Raw genomic sequence first — 21,152 nt, 5'->3', positions numbered from 1 at the left:
ATGTGTGATACTCCTAATCCTAATTCCTAACCCTGGCCTTGCTACACGCTCCTGCTTCTCTGTTCTGTAGAAGTCATGTTACCCTTTTCTCTTGGGTGTTAAGAAAAAAGGGAAAGTTGACCACTGCTAATTAATCCCCATAGTAAAAAAGACACTTTACTTTACTGATAGTAAAATAAATTAACCAGTCCCTTAATATTTCAAATCTAAATCATCCAACCCTTTTGATATGTGTTGATATGGCTTTAATGTAAGTATTCACTGAGGTACACTGGAGCAAAAAGAAATCTTGAGGTAAACATGTGTGCACAAGCTGGATTTCAAAAGGCTTTGCATAAAACCTAAAATAACCTAGGAAGCCTGTTACCACTTCTTGTTACCATGACAACAAGAAGTGGTAGCCTAGTGGTTACAGAGGTGGACTTGGGTCTGGAGAACCTGGATTCAAGTCCCCAGTGTGCCAATAGAGGTGAACCACTGCGGGTCCTTGGGCAAGGCCTTTAACCCCTCCCAACTGTTTCCCTGGCACCAAAACATGTCAGCCTGCTGCTCTCTAGTACACCTAGAGATGGTTCAAATGCACAGCTGAATTTCCCGATGATAAATAAAGTAAAATTTAATATTATGTACAAAACTAAACACTGGAAAATCAATTATTTTAGACTGTTAGTGTATACAGTGATTCAGAACAGAGCAAATAGAGTTAACCTTTTGGTTTAATGTTTGTGTTGCAAACTGATTGTCTTTGCAACGCCATGAGTATTTCAGTCTTTTGTTTCTTTTCAATTTCTACCTTATTTTCAGTTGTGCAATGACTTAACATGACAGTGTTGCAGCTGTTTGCTTCTTCCAGCCAATAAAGCTGCAGTTTATCTATCTTTAATTTTGTGCCAGTCTAACATCTAATATACAAACAGATGTGAAGTAAATACATGCGCACAAATGAATGGATGACAAAAAAAAGAGAGAAAAAACAAAACATGGTGCTTTTGGTCTCTTTCCAAAAACATCCAAACAAACAGTTCATTTAAAAAGATTCATTATCTTCTGGCAGAGAATCTGTCAACTTTATGTGATTATTTAGGTAAGAATTTAGCAACATAACACACAGTGGGGATCTAATCAACTCTACTAACGTCATGAACTGTGCTGTGCTGTGAGTCATAACTGAGAAAGTCCAACAAAATGTAATCTACATACTGATTTCCCAGACATGAAGCACAAATATTTGTCCAGGGTAAAACCCCACTGAATCCCTATTCAAAGGCACATTAATCCCGGAATTAAGCTTTCTGTTATGATTATGATCAGTGCCAGAGAGCAGGTCTTGGGAGTGAGAGCAGGATGTTTAGACAGAGACCTTTTTCAGCAAGAGAGGCAGAAGGCATTGGTCAGTGGGCTGTTGTTCTTGGTTTTGGATGAGGGCCTGGCTGTTGTTGGCAAGGATGTCCTGGTTCTCATCGCACATCATCTGACTGCCTGGGCTGTTCATCAGAACTGACACTGCCTCGCCCACCTGTACAAGGTGCCAAAGCAGCCCTAACAGAAGAACGATAAGTTGTGGAAAAAGACACTGATGATATAGTTTAATTATTTTCAAAAGATGCACATATACCAATTCAAACACACTAATGATAATGTCTTGCCAGCTGATGGAGGGCATAAAAGTAATAATCCTTTTTGTTGATCTTTTTATTCTCTTTAAAAATTTGATATAAAATGCACACCAAACACGGCCTGTATAATCAGTGTTACTACATTAAATACTCGAGTTTTTCTTCCATTAATTTTATCAAAAGCTTTCAATATCATGTGAGGACAATATCTAATGTAGTGATGCAATTTTTCACAATGTACACTTATTGTTAATTAACAAAAAGCAAGAGTGAAGAACACTTTGGATAAGATATGAGCTAGAATGATATACTGTATCCATTTCTTGAATTGAATTAAAAATGAGATAAGTCATGAAACTGGAGAATAAAACGGGAATAAACCACCTAATAGCGCTCCAAAAGTGTTAAAGTGGTGTGATTAGGCAAGCCAAGGCAATTGTATGAGATCATTCGCAACAATTAGCATGTTGAAAACTTCATTAGCATGAAATGGGGATAAGTTGAAGTGTCAAAAGTATTATACAGTTGAACATGAGTTCACTGAGACTTTTTAAGTACTACTAAAAAGTACTATTTATGTTTGGAGCCTTTCCAAAAAAAACTGTGTTTATGTTAATTAAAAAAAACAGGATGCAAATTACATGAGCCCTATAAGTGACTGAAAATAGCATCAAAGCAGCATATTAATGCTAAAACAGAGAAAAGGCATCGCTCATTGAAAAGAAAAACCTTATTCTGAGTTTGACGCAATCACCTTGTGTACCTTTGTCTTTCTTCTTATAACAGCACTAATTGAACGCTTTGGATCTGAAAAGACGAATTTCTGCAGTTTTGAAAGTGAAAATGACGGCTCACTTCACTATAAATCTGCTGGTGCTTTCAGACAAACACCGTTCTGGTGTAGGAGGGAGAGCGGGACGGAGGACTGAGTCCGCTTCTCTCTATCGAAGCCCAAGGAGAGTGTTTGAGGTGCATAAAGAGGAATTAAATCCCAATTTTCATAAAAATAAATCATCATAAATGGAATATTCAATTCAACGATTTTAGCCAATGACTTAAAGACTGCTTTTACTATAAGCACCACAGATGATTAATGATCCTGTTCATTCAACCATATTCCTGTAATCATCAGGGCTGTAGAGGCTAAGACCATGGATAACAGCAAAACAGTGTTTACTTAAAAAAAACCTATGCTATTTTTGTATGGGTTCATATCTACTGTGCATCACATGATACCTCCAAGTTAATACAGTGTTATAATAATGTTATATTTCTAGAGCATAATAACTATTTCATTTCAATGAATCCTCTGTGCCCAATGTACACCTCCAGTCTGGTTATCACCTGCACTACATTAGCAGGTTTATTTTTTATATAGTAAAACTCTTCAACTCAAAAGAATCCCTTGTCTCCTAAAGGATTTAGAGCTTTTAGGAAACAAAACAACACCCAGTCCCAATCATTTAACCACAAAAAGTATTAAAGTTTCCTTTTTTGTGTGTGTGTGTGTTGGAAAAGGGATGAGATGAAATGACAATGTTATCATAACCACATCCAGTTTCATCAGAAATCTTTCCAAGATGTTTAGGAGTGAGATTCTGCTTCATACATTGCAAAAGATAACAAAAAAATCCCTCCCTTTTATTCCTCAAACAAAAAAACATGTCTAAGATTTCCAATTATGCAAATGTTTCAGACTTGTGTAAGCTATACATACCTCAATGAGATCTGCAAGTTCAAACCTTTACTGTGGATGTTGGAAAAATCAATCTTACTCCAGTTAGCCTCAGTCTATTTGAGTTCAATAAATCCAAATTAACTTTAATTAAATGATATTTTTCCATTAAGTCAGCTGCTGATCAAAATCTGGATAAAACTAACTCTACACATGTATGCTATCAATGAATGTTCACATGGCTGCAGACCTTTTTGAAATTGCTATTCATATCTTGATGCGGATATATTCAATGTCATCTCACTAACTGACTGGATCATTGGGTCTCATTTAGTAATTTAACAAAGTCTGACCACAGTCTATTTGAATAGTTGACCCATTTCTTTAAATGTATTAATAAGATTGTTTCCTTGACAAATGTATTATGTTTTGAATTGGAATCTAATCCTTTGATTTGATAATTGGGTAACTGAACGTGAGCACAGATACATGAATATAGAGAAAATAAGTTATAAGCCCATATACATGATTAATGTCAGCAGACTGCAACACTATAAATACATTTAGAAGTAAGTGAAACAGTGTGCTGGAGCCTTATTATTATTATTATAAATAAGTAAACAGAACAGGGGGATGTTTTTCTCACCAACACAGTTTTTAATGAGCAGTGCTGAGCTGGCGTTAGCAAAGGTCTGCAGCAACTGGACGCACACTCTGTCCCTGATGGCAATGGGCAGAGACTGAGCTGCTGTGTCTCCAGCTGCACCCAACAGCTGGAGCCACACATACACCACTGATGTCTTCAGCGCTTCATCTGGGTAAAGCAGGGCTGAGCACAGCTGGTCTAGCAAAGGCACTGGTAGACAGAGATGACAACATATGATTAAAGAAATGTATAAGCAAAAGAGGAATTGAGCAAAAGAAGGGCAACAACAACAAATAGTGTTTCCCCTTCCATTATATTACGTCCAGCATTCCAGGTTTTATTAATGTCAATATGTTATCTGAGATCTGGTCTTTAGGTATATTTAGAGCTACTTCACAGAGTAACATGTCTTTACCGATGTCATCAGAACAATTAAAAAATGCAACTTTTTTCTGTCCTTCGTGTTTTATTTTATCAGAGCATTTCAGTCATTTGTGGAAAATTTGTCCACAATGAAGGTTTGAAAAGGTGACTTCATAGCTCAGTATAGCTGTCTAATGATGTTCAAATTCTTTAGCCACGATCACATGTGTCATATTTCCACTGTGATGCTGGGGGTAATGGGTGGGCTGCTAGTTACAGTTATAGAGTGCATGATTCAGCAGTGCTGGTGTTAGGGTTGCTCAGATTTCCATCCTGTGATCATTAAGCCTATATGGAAGTTACATGTGTGAAACTTCAACACAAGGATGTGGACACATGGTTCAACAGTGCTGGTTTTAGGTCTAAAGATTTATGTCCCCTGTTTATTGCCAGACCTTAACGTGTTTGTGGCTGTGTCTGTTCACCCAAGCACACAAGCAGTAAGCCCAGGGAAAAAAACTGACCAAATCATTTATTACCCTAACAGTTTCAGAGGAAAACTTGAGTTTACGCTTGGTAACTCTCACTCCTGCTTTGTGCTCACCATCAAGCCCAATTCTGCCGCTAAGTGCATTTAATTCTTTTCCCTACTTGCAGCTCAAACAACGTTTTACAAAAAAACGAGGCGTGAATTTTGACATGCTGGCCAGGCGCATGGCTGCTGGTTGAGTTTGATTGTGCTGAGTGACAGGCCGTTTGCTCCGTTAATGGATAGACTAAAAGCGTGTAATGCTTGTCACAGAAATGGACAAAAAAATAATTTATCATCTTTGAGATCCTTCTACTTCCCAGCCCTGTTTTCTCCTTCTAAATTATATCACAAGGTTAATGACGTCTCAAATATCAGAATGTAAGATAATTAATATTTCCTGCCAGATCTTCTGTTTCTACATCAGTTTGCCTTTGTTTGGAATAATAAACCAGAAGATAACATCTTCACTGTCTTCTGATTAACTTATATGTGGTAAAGTGATGTAAGTTTTCTGCTTATTAGGCAGCAGCCAAGCGCATCTATATTCACAGATAATGCCAGAGGGAAGAGTTTTTGTGAAATTTAATTTAGTTCCAGTTGCGCTGTCATGATCTGAAATGTTAACCAGTCTATCTAAAATAAATCATGGCCAAAAAAAAATGCAAATCAATATGTATCTTACAATTAATTATCATAGAGGTCATGCCAGGTTACTAATCTGAAAATATAATGGTATGATGATTATTGCTTTTAATAGGGGAAATTGTATTCTTTTACAGCAGTTAACACAATAGCCACCTGCATTTGTGCTGCTGCCTTCAGCTATCAGTAGCTATCTGTTCAAAGTAGTGATACTGCTGACGATGCTCTCCCATAACAATAAACTTGGACCTTAGTGATCAGGCTATAGGGTGTGAAGATAGCACTGACATGAAAGATATGAAAAAGGAAAACTACATGTGAACTTCAAGTGAAGCTATCGCAGAAAAATGTAGAACCCCAACTGGAAAGGAAATCTGGCATAAAGATGAAAGAATTTAAGAATGGCTGCTGGGGTGAGAATGGATTAAAATGGTAAGCAGGAAAAAAATATATGGTGGAAAAGGATAAAGAAATAAAAAAGGAGCAGAATAAGAGTCTCTTCTAACAGCACAGCAGACAGGAGCTAGACATTTCCAGGTACGCTGCCTCCCAGAAAAAGTCTGATAGTTTCACAAGAACAAAAAACAGAGGGCAAAAAAATCCTCCCTTGGAGAGAGTGATAATTGGAAAAGAATAATAGGTAAGGCACAGGTAGATGTAGAAAGGCTTAGATAATGGTAAAGGGGAAGCCACAGGGTGACAGAGAAAATACAACAGCTGCAAAGACAAAGTCATGCTCACAGTTACAAAAAACAGTGGAAGAGAAAAATTGCATAAAGTGTCTGCATCATTAAGTAGAACATGTTTATGCCCTAAAATATCAAAACAAGCTGTATTACTTGAAAACAGATTAAATCAAGGTGTAAGAAACCAAAGACCTTAACACTTTAAAAAAGAAAAGGGACCTCCAATCAGACAGTCGGCGGCTTTATGCAACTACTGAGGTGTCTTGCTTCACACGTAGAAAAATGTAATGGCTTTGTATTTTGACCAAAGCTAGGACTTTAAAATTATGAGGTCACTGTCATTAAGCCTTTTTCTATTGGTACCCATTCTGCCAACTTAACTCAGTTTTTAGGGTTTTCCATTATGTAATAGCACCTGGTACTTTTTTAGCACCTATTTGGCCCGAGGTTCCACACAACTTAAGCCAGGCCGAAAATGTGATGCTTACAGACTGCAGGCCACTGATTGGCCAGGGAGTGACATCACTAGATAAATCATAAGAGCAACTCCTTTCCAGTAACCCCGCCAAACTCTACTGTACTTTTCCAGGGTCCTTTATCTTCCCGGCCACAGCCTTCTCTGGCTCTCTTCTTTTAATAATAATAATAATAATAATAATAATAATAATAATAATAATAATAATAATAATAATGGATTAGATTTAGATTTGCTTTTCAATGCACCCAAAGTGCTTTACATTGTGTATCCATTATTCATTCACTCCTCACTCATACCTGGTGATGGTAAGCTTAAAGCTACTTGTGTAGCCACAGCTGCCCCGGGGCAGACTGACGGAAACATGGCAGCCAATCTGCGCCTACGGCCTCTCTGACCACCACCGAACATTCATTCTCATTCATACACCAGCGATGCCAACACTGGAGGCAAGGAGGGTGAAGTATCTTGCCCAAGGACACAACACATGACTGGGGGAGTGGGAATCAAGCCGCCAACCCTCCGGTTATTGGACGACCTGCTCTACCACCTGAGCCAATGCCCGCCCTTTTTGCCTTGAGCCTGACAAAAAGTTGTAGACCGAGCAGCAGGTATAACACCACCTCAATGTCCTCCATTGTTGTGTCACGTCTGTGCCACATACAAATGACATCACAGAACTTTTGGGGCCCCCTTGCTATAACAAATCCCACTGACACTTAGGTGGCAAATAGTTGTAATAGAAAACAACCTAAACCAGGTAATCGAGTCAAGTCAAGCAGGTACAAGTAGAAAAAAGCATTAGACTCTTGGTTTTCTTATGTTTTTTTTTTTTTTTGTCATGTTTTACTGTGCTTTCATTGCTCTCGTTTCCCCAATTTCTGATTTGTTATGGATTAAGTCTTGTTTTGCTCCCTGAATTGACTCAGTCTTGTTTTCTGGTCTCCCCATGGAACTGGACACTGACACACCTGTTGTTTGTTAGTCATTAGATTCCTCAGTATAAACACTCACTGGTTTCTTTTGTTCAGTGCTGGATACTTGTTAACACTATCATCATTGTTGTTGAGACTTTCTTGCCAGTCTGAATTCTGTCTTGTTAGTTTGGTGTTCAGCCTTTGGATTTCCTGCTTTAGCAGAACTTTGGATTAGTTCAAATGAAGTCATTTGATTCACCATCTGCTTGTTTGGTTATACATTTGGGTCTTTCATCTCGGCATGCCCATGACAGTCATAATAATAGAAACAAGTTCACTGATATTTAAGATTTGATTGAATTTTTTTTTTCAGAATACATGTAGATAAATTCCCCCCAAAAAAAAGATACAAGTAATAGACATTCTTGACTGAATGCTTTTTAGAGACAGATGTGGAAAGACAAAGGCAAGACAAGGTAGCAACTAAAAGAGAAATAAACAATGTTGAAGGGCAGGACAAGGAAGAAGACGGAGGACAGACCCAGTCAGTGGAAAAAAGAAAGAGAAAGAGATGACAGAGTACAAGAGCCAAGCAGCAGCCCAGCTGCTCTGTGAAGCAGATCAAAACCCAAGTGAGGCAGGAGAGGCCCCCAGACTTGTTTGATTAAACCAAAATATATGAAGCGGCCAAGATGAGAGCCAGGCATTAGGAGAGAAAGAGAGAGTGAAGATAGGAGATGGGATGAGAGGTTAAATCCTCCACAGACTGAGGAGGTAAATTAGATGCACAACATTTTACATCACGCAAACACAGAGGTAGGAACAGCAAACAGCAAAAATAAAAGATCAAACAATTTACTTTTGCTTTTGTTGACAGGGAAACCAAAGGTTAATTTCCTTATTTTGCTGCCCCACTGTGATGCTGTGTGCTCTGAACTACCACTCTATTCATCTTGTGATCTTCCTTCTGCTGTCTGTCTGTGTAGCTGGGAACACACCGCTTCACAGTGTTTAAAAAAAGCTTTCTCCAGCTCGATGTCTTTCCAAGCTCTAAGGATTTTGCTCATCACCCCAATTTGCATCAATTAAAAAAATCTAGTTCTTTCTGTTTTATATCCTTTCCTTCACATTTATGCGAAGAACGAAATCATAAACACCAAATGCTGGACTGATGCCCATTTTTTATAGAAATAATGTACTTGATCACTTGAAACTTGAAACCTTTAAATTTAGGTGCTCTGCTCATCTCAAGTTATGACAAATCCTATAAATTCTACTAGCGTCCTTTCCTTCTCTTATATTCTTTTATATCTCTTTCTGCACCCCAATCCCTTCTTTTTATCACATACATGCCTCCCTTTCTGATCACTCACACCCTCTGCCTATATCCACTTTAGAAAGAGGATCTGAGTGAGTGACACATCACCAAAGTCAGGAATGAGAGAGGGTAGGGAAAAGAAGGAGAAAATAAAAGGCAGAGTAATGAAAACAAACGAGTGAGGGGTTAATCATGTAGGTAGGCAGAAAGTGAATCTAAGAAGGAGCAAAGTCTGTTGGGAGCTCTGGGCCTGTTTTGTTACTGCCTGTTTGATGTTGTTAGTCCAAACAGGCCCACAGAGACTTTGTTGAGTGACAGGCTGCAGACAGGCACACACAGTCAATAATAGCAGCCATATCTTAGATCAGCATCACCACAACCCATTACTACCTGCATGTGCTGAGGGGACCTTATAAACTACATAAAATACATTGGAACTGGACACATTTAACAAAGTGAAATGGCTGTGATGCTTGTTTTTTGTCATAAAGCTCCCCAGCACCCTTATATGTAAAGACAAGCACTCAAGCATGACACAAACATGTCACAACACACAAGAGCTTGAAAGTGCTTAACAATGCCTCTTAAATAAAGTGGAGACATGGTTCAGTGAGAAACGGACGTCATGCTAGTCTTTGCAGAGATTAAATCAGCAGATGTGTGAGGTAAGGATGCTGAGGTGCATTATGTCTCTATATCAATATGCTACTTATTTTCATCAGATGCTAGAAATGAAAACAGAATTTTAAGTGTGGTTACCTTAATACAACAGAATGGCAAATAAAAAGGTCAAAACCGTTGTAGACATTAAATTAAGAAAGTCCAGGGGAAAGGACATGACATATGCAATTTTCCCTTTGTTTTTGACATAAGAAGAAGTAGAATAAAATACATGTTGGGATGGGCAGTTTTAAAATTAGACAGTAAAAAAATTCCTTGTCCATTTGCAATATGATTACAAAAAGTCTATTTAAAACATCAATAAGAATATTATGATTTAATTGTTGGTATTTGTATTGAATGAACAAACAAACAAAATGCAGAAAAGTAAATATTTCTCATATGTGCCTGAAGTGCAATTTTTTTTAAAGCCAACGTGAAGTAACAAAAGAAAAAAAAACACAGTAGCCTAAAACCTGACCCTGTTTCAAATGCACTTAAAACTGACCTTCACCAAACTGTGTGATTATTTTTGTGGATATTCTACATGTTAATGAGGAGATATTTATGTCTTTGCTACAAAAGGAAGTCACTGATCAGGGTTCCTTAAAGAACATACAGTTTACTGTTAAAACTTATTCCACTTCAGACTGTAAAGTTCTTTTAGCTACTGTACATATGTGTTCTTTTACTTGACTTTTTTGCTGTTGGACTGCTTAATGATAAATATAACCATATTGTGGCTACAGTTTCACCTTAAATACTTTAAGTCTGCACTTACTGACAACATGTTTTCACTCCACTCCAATACAGAGAAAATGCAGCAACCAAATTATAATGTATGAGTTTCTCTATCACTAAGCAACAAAAATACTAAAGTATACTATACATCAACACAAATTAAAAGCAGACGTCTGTAAACATGTGGCTGCATTTATGTGTGTTTGGACTGGGTTTCTGTTGTAGTTTCTCACCATACTGCGTCACAAGGCTACGGGCAACATTAGGGACCGCTTTCACAAGGTTCCCCAAGAAGTTAAATGTAGGCAGGCAGGGCTTCATACTTTGCTGGTTGCTCAGCTAGATAAAGAAAGCACAAAACAATGTTGATAACATGACATATAAAGATATATCATAGAACATTTCAGTATTAATTTGGCACAGAACATTTCTGTTTCTAACACTTGACTGCATAGATTTCCTGTAGTATGTCAAAAGATCAACAGTGCTACAGTAGATTATAAATTTCTAAAGAAAAGCACACTGCCTGCCTGCCCCCCCCCCCAAAAAAAAAAAAAAAAAAACTTGCCTCCTGGATATTACTAAGCACATAGGTATGAGCCTCCTATTTGATAATTACTGCCTGGTTGATATATCCTTCAGTTGACAAGTTATTTAGCCCAACTAATTGATGAGCAGTTTCTCATTTTTTAAACAACCATGTTGAAAGACACATCCTGTGGTTGTGGAAAAGATGTTTAATAAGGATCAAATCACTGGCATGCATCAAGCAGACAAAACATCTAGGAAGATTGTAGAAACTACTAAAATTAGGTTAAGAACTGTCCTATGCATTATTAAAAACTGGAAGGATAGTAGTGAACCGTAGTCTTCCAGGAAGAAATGTGGTTGAAAAAAAATCCTGAATGATGGTGACTGGTGAGCACTTAAAAGTTCGATATCAAATCGAAGAAAAACATCAATAGTACTCGGGGCTATGTTTAGTAGTGAAAATAAGAACATTTCCACACACGCAATATGAAGGGTAACTCAAGGGATGGGAAATGAACAGCTGTGTAGCCATTAGAAAACAACTACTAGTGAGGCAACCAGAGAAAAAGGCATCAAATTGTTAGGGAGCATAGAGATTGGACTCTGGAGCAATGTAAGAAGGTATTGTGGTCTGACAAGTCCAGATGATAAGAGAGGCAGATAAAGAGATGCATCCATCATGCCTAATGCTTACTGTACAAGCCTGCGGGGGCAGTCTATAATCGGGGGCTGCTTGCTTGTGAAAGATTGGTTCAGGGAACGTGAGACATCATTTTCACACATGGATTGGTCACAGAGTCCAGAACTGAACCATATTGTGAATCTTCGGGATATGCTGGAGAAGCTTTACACAGTGGTCGAACTCTCCCATCACCAATACAAGGTCTTGGTGAAAAATAATGCTACACTGGGTGGAAATAAATCTTGTGACGTTGCAGAAGCTTATTGAAACAATGCCACAGCAAATGTGTACCATAATCAAAGCTAAGGGCAGTCCAACTGAATATTAGAGTGTACAATATTTATTTTTGGTGGCAACTTTTCTTTGGCCAGGCAGTGTAGTTATGTCTTAAAGCTGTGACACTTGTGCCAACTCTTTGTCATGTAAGTTTTTAGAACTACCGACTACAGCGACAGATACAGCTGCACAGCAACCATGAATGACTACACCCACAGTAACATTTTTCATTTCACTTGTGCTGAAAAATATATCCACAGCTAGTTTTTTTAAAATATCAAGTGAAAAAATAACCTGAGATTCAGTGAGCAACAGCTCAATAAATATTACAACTCTGAGCCCTGTGGATGAGAGAATCCTTAAGAGAATTTTGAAATACAATACGGCTCATCTCCATTATTTAAGGCAAGAGCGAGAGTTGGAAACAAAAGTGAAATATCTACTTCCACTGTGAACTTTTTAACTATCTATCAGGAAGCACTGACTTTGCTGAACATGATCTAAACATTTTCTGTTGCAACAATACACTCAATTCGATGCAATATAAACAGAGCCCAAAAATACAAAATCATGTTTAGTAACAGGAGTATGAGTGCCTCTTCATTCAATGTGACATGCAACTTTCAATTCATTCAACAAGAAAAGGAACAACTTATTTCTTAGTTGCTATAATTCTAAAGTTGAGTTATTTAACTACATTATAGGAAAACATTGTAATCAGGCTCTATTCTAGTAACATAAAGGGGACTTGTCTGCTCTGCCTGGTGTTACTCTTTTCTGTCATCTTCAGTATACACAGCTGTACTATTTTCCACTGGCTGCAGAACGATGCTACTCCACTATCATTTCCCCTTGAGGTGACAAAACAGCAGCAAGAGGAAAACAGCACACTGTTTACTAAACAGCCTTGTGTGGATTTAATATTGGTTACACAAATGTTAAAAGTTTCAAGATGATATGCTTGTTCCTGTTCAAGTACATGAGTGGGAGAAATGTTTGTTTACATCTATAAATGTGTTTGCCTTACCTGTTTGTGTATCTCATCCAAAACTAGGTGAAATGACAGCTCATTCTGGAGCTCTAAAAGCAGCTGGACCAGAACTGATACATATAAACACACACAAATTTATGCAAGTATACAGACAAACACAAAAAACAAAGAGATTCATTAAATAAGTATCACAGTTAAACAGAGTTTCATAGAAATACAAAAAATATCTTCAACTGTCAGAAAGAAGAAAGCAAATAAACAGTTTGATTGTCTTTGTCCTCTATTGTTTTCCCAACGAATAGATATAATAACCTTATTACTAACATGACTCAGATGGGCTTCAAAGGGTTCTTACTGGTTGTTCAAAGAGGAAAAAAGAGATATAGCTTTCAGCAATCACATCATAGTGGTCTTTTGGGCATTTTGGGAGACATTACATAAAATAATTTTGAGATTTAACAATAACTTTGCATGTTGAAAGCTGTAAGCTCAAGCTCTCTGAGTGCTGCAAAAGCATGACTTTACTAAGAAGCTGGCATTACCAATACAAAGAAATCTGCATATAGCTGACTAAGTCAGTTTCTCAATACAAAGACATCTCTGTATTTCAACAATGAAAAATGTAGCAATAAGAATATCTACATTTGAAATGAGGTAAAAGCTTTGGGAATTGTTTAAAGTGTTATGAAAGATTACCTAAGGTATTGGCATCAACCATTATCACAAAAGTGAGATTCAGTTGTGTTTATTTACATAATTGCAAGAAAAGTCTGCATCATTGTTGGTGGGAGCACATTGTTAGTAGAATGTATGTGCATAATTCTGTCTAATATGTACTACTACTACCTTGATCCACTTTTTCCAGAGTGACTGGGTCCTCCATAGTTTGCAGCATCACTGGAAAAAAAGCATGACACAGAACAGATTTTAAAAACAGACGTACTTCACAACCCCTCTTGTAATATCCACAGTTGTCACAAATTAAAAGTGTCAAACATCTGTTTGATACTTTTAGTCATGTCAAAAAGCAGAGTAAAAAGATGTCTGAAAGGATTTGTAAATACAACCCTACAACCATGTGCAAACAAGAAAATAGATAATTATGTTCTGACTCTCCTATCTTGAAGGGCAATTCAGCAGACCACTGCACAAGCAAGCTCTTAATATCTTGTCCTAGTGCTCTAGACTCTTTCCACTTTGCAGCATATTTTCTTGTATTGGTACTTATATTACAGCGACGATGCTTTAGGCCTGATATTTTTATTGTGACACTCTAAAATTCATTTAGAGAAGAAAAAGTGTCAGTAATAACATTTAATGATAAGGTGTCAAAATATATATGGCATAAAATGACTACAGTGGCAGATTTTAATAGTAACCTATAAGTTATATTTATCTGCGTTATTCCTCCAAAAATCTCAAAGGGAAAAACTCAGTAAAACAGTGGAGCAAACAGTAATGTATTAACCACAATGCTCTGGAAGATAAAAAGCACCAAGTATTCACTTCACATGAAAGGGACAATGCCTGAAATTCTGTGCATCTAAAATTTCAACTTTTCTTAATATTCTGCAGCAGTTGGCAGATCAGATTTGCAGGATGCAGTCCTGATGTGGGCCATTTTTATTCAGATCTTAATTAAAAAAGTTTTAGATTTCTTTCCTGAAGAAACGTTTAAACACTCTCGACTCTATAGCATCAGGATGTTATTATCCTGAAAAATAACCTCAGCATCACCAAACCGCCCTTTGATTAATGGAATGGGAAAAATGTCAAAATTTTTCAATATAAACTTGCAAATGAAGTAATGGCTACCTTCTTCCCTGGTCCTTTATCCCCATATCACCAATGACTGAAGATGACTTTTTCTGCTCAATGTAACTTTGTTTTCAAGTTTTCAGGTCTTAATGGTGACTTAAATTGGAATTTTCTGGTTGTAAATCCAATTTCCTGCAGCTGATTTCTTACAGTTCAGGAACACTAACTCCTGTTTCTGGCTGATTATTTTTTTTATCTCTTCTCTTGTGCATTTTCAAGGTATTTTGGTTTCAGCTTTATTTTCTGACACTTTGACATCTGTCTTGGTCTATCTTTATACTTCCCTTTTACAACATTTCTGTTCAACTTCATTTGCCAAGCTCAGTGGTGAATTACCACACCGGAGGGGTTTCATAAGCCTTTCCATTGTTTCAGCTGAAAAATGTCTTGTGGGGGGCCATGTTTCCTGTCAATCAGCCAGCTGCAGCAGCACATTAAGGTCTGCACACACTCTCTTTTGACTGATTGTTAATCCTGGAAGTATTTATTTTGAAAATAGTAATTACACTGGCAAACTAAAGTCATCAAGATCTCCAAAGCAACCAGTGCTGGTTTAAAATGATACACACTAAATGGCAGTTCTATTGACAACCCTAACAAATTCACTGTTGATGTTTATTGGTTTGTCAGTATACTCAACTTTTTTGTACCTTCAAAGGAATAACTGACAAAAAGCAGCCATGTCACTCTTTCCTTTGCCCTCTAATGTCTTCCTGCATATTTTCTTACCTAATAGTGTAGCTATAAAGTGCAGAGCAACTCTGTGGTCCTGTCGGAGCAGCTCTCTCAAGGTCCCCGGAGAACTCTTCATCACCCCAATAATATTAGACAAGGCAAAAGACTTTCTCACAGACTGTTTCACACAGGTACAGCCAGTGGAGAGAAAAGGAACAGTAAAAGAAGTCAGTTCATCAATGGAAGTTAACAGGAAAATGTCATTATACATTAGGGAAACCCCAAATATAAAAAAAAAATCAATTGTCACAGCACCTGCAAGTGCATCTCAATAAATTATAACGTCATCGAAACGTTCATTATTCTCAGTAGTGTAATTGAAAAAGTGAAACACATGATTCATTTCTGGATTTCTAATAAAGAAATGTTGGCCTAATGAAAAGTTTGTCTATGTACTGCACAGAGTACACACTCAATACCTTGGTCAGGGCTCCTTTTGCATGGATTGCTGCATCAATGCAGCATAGCATGGAAGCGATTAACCTGGGGCACTGCTGAGGCGTTATGGAAGTCTGTGTTGCTTTGATAGTGGCTTTTAGCTCATTTGCATTGTTGAGTCTGGTGTCTTTGATCTTCTTGTTGACAGTTTAGGTTAGGCACGTTTGCTGGCCGTCAAACACAGTGATACCATTGTCATTAAGCCAAGTACTGGTACTTTTGTCAATGTGGGCAGGTGCCAAATCCAAGTGAAAAATATTAAATCAGCATCTTCACAAGCTTGGTCAGCAGAAGGAAGCAAAAAGGGCTCTAAAATTTCCAGGTAGCTGGCTGTGCTGACTTGATCAAATACAGCAGACTTATTACCAGAAGATGACACGGCTCCCCAAATCATCGCAACTGCAAAAACATTACATTGGACCTCCACTCTTCCACCAGACTCTGAGAGATTTTGAAATGACATGAAGAAATGACATGAAGAATTTACTAGTAATTTTTCCACTGTGATGTTTTCTCTGGTTCAGGAGGGGCTTGACGCAAGTCCTGGATACGTTTGTGTGTGGTGCCTCTTGAAGCACCGACTCCAGCTGTCCACTTATTGTGAATTTTGCCCAAATTCTTAGATGGACTATGCTTCACAGTCCTCACAATGCTGCAGTTATCCCTGATGGTTGTGCACCTTTTTCAACCAAACATTTTTCTTCCACTCAACTTTCCATTAATATTCTTGAATACAGAACTCTGAACAGCAACTTCTTTAGTAATAATCTTTTGTGGTCTTTGCTCTTTGAGCAGGATGTCCATGACATATTTTCTGAACAACAGTCAAGTCCGCAGTCTTCGCCAATATTGTGTGGCCTGCTAAACCAGACTGAAAGACCAATTAAAAGCTCAGGAAACCATGCAGATGTTTAGAGCTAATTAGATTATTAAAACCATAAGCTGGCAACGTTGAACTTTTTAACAATACTTTAGTTTCCTAAAATACAAAATTTTGAGTTTTGTTATTTGTACATCATAACAATCAAAGTGAAAACAAATAAATACTTGAAATACGTCAATTATTGTTCTTTTTTTTCAATGATATCGCACACAGCATATTTTCCTGTAATATAGTGTAGCACCAATCAATTAACTGAATTTAAATAAATAAAAACTAACTTTAATTAAAAGAAAGTGTCAAGACATGACACTCATCTTAACAACGAGCCAAATAAATCAAAATTTAGTATAAGGGTTTGTTTAATTAGTAGAACAACTCACCGCAATATCTTCAGTTTCCATCATTTCAATAACACAGGCCACACAGAACAGCACTCCGCCGTCCTCTGCGGGCCGTAGGCTGACACTCCATTTCAGATCATGTCTGAAGTGGATTTTGTCATAAACAAGATTTGTCATGGTCATTTCACCTGCCGAAACAGAAATGTAGTCCACCACTTATCTTCTAAGTAGAGTACGTCATTGACATGAGTAGCTAGCTAGCTAACGTTACGTTTGACTAATTGTAATATTACCTGAAGCTAGCCGCAGCTCATCGGAAATTCTCCCTAAAACCAAATATGTTGGTGAGCTTTAACAACGTTTATATATCGAAAAACTATAACACATAAAATATAACTATTTCATACATTGAGCAAAGTGTAAAACTACTAAATATGAGGCAGCCGAACATCTGTGTAAAATTATCTTAGTTTCAGTACAAATCGCCATGGCGCGAATGTCAAAATTCTAAACTTTATTAACAAAAAAGAAGAAGCAGTAAATAAAGGTCAAAATATACCGTTATTTATTTGTTTGTTTGTTTGTTTATTTGTTTTTTTATGTTTAAAAGTAAAACCGAAAATAACAGTTGTTGAATTGATTATTTAAGTCAGAATTAGAGATGTGACGTTCGTGAACGAATTGATTCTTTTGAACGACTCTTTTGAACGATGGGAATCGATTCACAGCTGTAAGTCGTTCATTTGCGAGCCATTCTTTATATATACAAATTTTTGACACTGCCTTCATCAAATCAAACTTTATTTATAAAGTTATTTTCATGCCACAGACAACAGAAAGTTCTTTACATGATTAAAAACATAAGAACACACTCAATGAAAACTTTCACCCAGTCACATGCACACACGTATACACACACACGCCAAGCCCAATCCCCCCACCCCCCTTCCAACAAAAAATGACTGAATGAATAAATAAATGAATGAATAAGTAAATAAGAAGTAATACAGTCTAGTGAAATGAAAATAAAATAAATAACATGTGTGACATAGAAGTCTGATGTCCAACACGCTCCATTCATGTGAAGCATCTATGGCAGCCATACTCATCTCAAGGCCCGCGGGCCAAATCCGGCCCGTCGGGGACTGTTGACTGGCCCACGATCATTCGTGCTCTGATATAAGATATTACACACAAAGTTGTCCATGATCATGGTTTCTAATGTTCAATAATTTCTCCAACTTTCACACGAGGAACTGGATGTAAAAGGAGTCCTCTTGTCAGTTTACAAATGACCCATTATGTTTTGGGGCCATATCCGAACTCAAAACGACTCGCTATATACATGTTGACAATGTTCGGATCCACTTACATATGCGACTCGGGCTTTTCAGTGATGAATGTAATTAAGGACAAAAAGCGCAACAAACTCACTGACTCGCATCTCCACCAGTGCTTGCATATCGCCTTGACATCTCACAAACCATCCTTCAACAACCTCTCAAAGGACATGAGATGCATTATTTCACTTTAAGAGGGGACTGTGTGTGTGAAGTTGGAGCATCTGATCCCATACCTGTGTTTTCTGGTCCGGACTGTTTCAAACATCTTTTTGTTCTTTGTTATTTTATAATGAGCAAAGATTTTTCCGAAGTAGCTCTTCCAATATTTGCTGGTTTGCACTGTGCAGCTATGTTTTTGTTATTTGAATCTTAACATTTTGTGCATCTTTCACACTAAAAGAATAAAATGAAATATTTTTCATTTTATTTTTTGAAAAACTTGTTAATAGTTTATTTATTTATGCAATGTTTGTATGCATGGTTTAAAAAAGAGTTCTGGCTATACTGTTAAAGATGGTTCAGAATAAATATTGCTGAAATGCAATGGAGCTAATAAAAAGCATCAAAATATGAGCACAAGCTGTCAGCCTTTTTCAAAGTTTACTGATTTTGCATGATGGTTTATGAACTGGCCCCCGACCATTTCTTATTTTCTAAATCTGGCCCTCAGCCCTATTGAGTTGAGTATCCCTGATCTATGGGCAGAGAGTATTGTTTGGAAACAAATACTGTGAGTTCTATCCAAAACATTTATTAGAATTTGCACTGACTGCTTAGGTTTATCCTCTTTTTTGTCTATATTTTTCCTATGATTATTTAATCTTGTATAGTAGATTTTATATATGTATTTTGATTGTTTGTCATTCTTATATATTGTGACATTTTCTAAGATATTGTGAGAACGAGCCAGTCTTTTGAATGGCTCTTTGAAAGGAACGGCTCCTCAAGAGCCATAAATCCCATCTCTAGTCAGAATCTAAATGTTTTCTCAGAGCTTTCTCGTTAGGCTACATTTCTGTCTATATAGGCCTGTCATGCTTGAAGGATGCTTGAAGAAAATAAGTTGTAAATTATTATTTATTTATTTATTTATTTATTTTTAATACTATACCTTGGGCTATTTGCAGTGGCAAATATTATGAAGACTAAAATAAAACTTAAAAGCAGTCTTGACCAGTAGTCTAGAACATTCAGGTATGTATTTACAAAATGCCAAGGACTGATCTGAAGCAGTTGTTGTTGGTGGTCATTCTGAGAAAGTTGATAAGGCCATTTCCAAACAACTCAAAGGCAAGCATGAGTATTCACAAGTTGAAAACATTAAAGACAATTCCCAATCTTCCCAGTTATGGAAATACCTGGAAGTTAACCCAAGATCAGACTGCAATGCTAAAAGAAGGAGGAGAAAATCTCTTCTCTCAAATGCATCTAAAAAAAACACAAGAATTTCGGATCACCAAGATCAGTACAAATACCTCAAACCAACTATCATGCCAGCATTTTGTTGAAGGGTAATGACTGGAGCCTGTTTTGGAGCCCCAGGCCCATGGAACAATACCAAACAAGTAACAAATCTATAACAGAATGACTGAAAAAAAGAAAGGTGTTTCAATGACCCAGCCAAAGTGCACACCTAAACTTAATTAAATATATAAATTCTGAGATTGAACCTTTAAAGAGGATTGCATAAATAAATTTCAACAAACCTCAATGACCTGAGTGAACGTTGTAAAACAGAGTCGGCCAAAATTCCTCCACAATGATATGAGAGACCATTACTTTAAGTTATTGCTCCTAAAGGTAGTTGTAAAAGCTACTTAATCATGGAGTGCTCTTCATGTTTAAACAAACTGCTTTAGCATTTTCCTTAGTTTTTATTAAATAAGTAATGACACGGTTTAATGTGTCAAGGTGACTTTTTATAGCCTGATTTCCTAACCTCATAAAGTTGCTGTGGATGTACTGGCCATACTATTACATTTTCTCTTTTTGATCTAGAATACACAAACAGCTGCTTGGACATGTTCTCATTGATCTGGAGTAGAGCTTAATAATTTATATAGCACTGTTATCAAAAGAAAGTGTCTTACACAAAGGTATGTTTTTTTTGCTTTCAAAATCATTCTTTCAGACTAATTTATTCTCCAAGGAATGTCATTGTCCAAGGATTGTCTTGTGATGGAGTGTATGAGTTTGCTTTGCAGTATCAGTTCATTTTGAAGGCCGCAATTTGGTTATCACCATGACAACAAAAGTCTCTCTGCAACTGAGTGGTGATGTGATGATAGGTGTGTGGGGGCGGGTTTCATCTACTAGCTACATGTCAATTTATAAACTCTGTCTACTTCTCTAAAACCAGATAGACTGCATATCAGCATAGCATTACATCACGTGAACCCAGCGGAGTTCCCCACTGTGTGATTGTGTGTGTGTATCTTCCTAACAAGGTAAACAAATGTGCACAAGGTCTTGGACTAAGCTCATTTGTCAGTGAGCAATACATTTAGCAAATGAGTTGTGCTCCAGCAAACCAGAAGGAAAGTGGAGTGTGTGGTCAACGTATTGTTCCACTGACTGAGAGGAATATTAGACCTCTGGCAAAATGACAGAATGAAGTTTTAATGTTTCTATTTATGCTTGGAAAAGGGCAATATCCATTAGTTGGGCAGTTTTAAAGGCTCTTGAGAGAGACTAGCAAGAGAGAAAGAGATAGTTCTCCTCACTGCAGGATGTATGTCTGCCAACTTCACTTGATAGTTATTTCATATGAAAATGGAGAAACTATCAAGTAGGCTATAGATACATAAGAACTTCAATGGAAGCAGTTTCTTGGGACCTTCTGC

The 21,152-nt window shown here is 37.2% G+C and overlaps 1 protein-coding gene across 4 annotated transcripts in view; it reads right to left on the bottom strand.

The window, feature by feature from the left end:
• Nucleotides 1–17,446, bottom strand: part of LOC121632665 (meiosis inhibitor protein 1) — a 65,086-nt gene extending 47,640 nt beyond the window's left edge. For 3 of the 4 annotated variants that reach the window (XR_006008952.1, XM_041974338.1, XM_041974343.1), the window contains exons 1-8: nucleotides 17,260–17,446; nucleotides 17,006–17,154; nucleotides 15,299–15,422; nucleotides 13,598–13,648; nucleotides 12,788–12,861; nucleotides 10,505–10,610; nucleotides 3,938–4,147; nucleotides 1,361–1,539 (exon numbers count right to left, since the gene is read on the bottom strand). Coding sequence is in view for 3 of the 4 variants with exons in the window: in XM_041974338.1 (XP_041830272.1) it covers nucleotides 1,361–1,539; nucleotides 3,938–4,147; nucleotides 10,505–10,610; nucleotides 12,788–12,861; nucleotides 13,598–13,648; nucleotides 15,299–15,422; nucleotides 17,006–17,149 (888 nt within the window). In the remaining variant the exon portion in view is untranslated. Of the gene's footprint in view, nucleotides 1–1,360; nucleotides 1,540–3,937; nucleotides 4,148–10,504; nucleotides 10,611–12,787; nucleotides 12,862–13,597; nucleotides 13,649–15,298; nucleotides 15,423–17,005; nucleotides 17,155–17,259 lie in introns of those variants that run through there. The other variant, XM_041974354.1, reaches the window with a different exon arrangement.
• Nucleotides 17,447–21,152: the final 3,706 nt, after the last annotated feature.

The sequence above is a fragment of the Melanotaenia boesemani genome, chromosome 2 (assembly GCF_017639745.1).
Source record: "Melanotaenia boesemani isolate fMelBoe1 chromosome 2, fMelBoe1.pri, whole genome shotgun sequence".
NCBI lineage: Eukaryota > Metazoa > Chordata > Actinopteri > Atheriniformes > Melanotaeniidae > Melanotaenia > Melanotaenia boesemani.
This window is presented reverse-complemented; position numbering and strand designations above follow the sequence as displayed.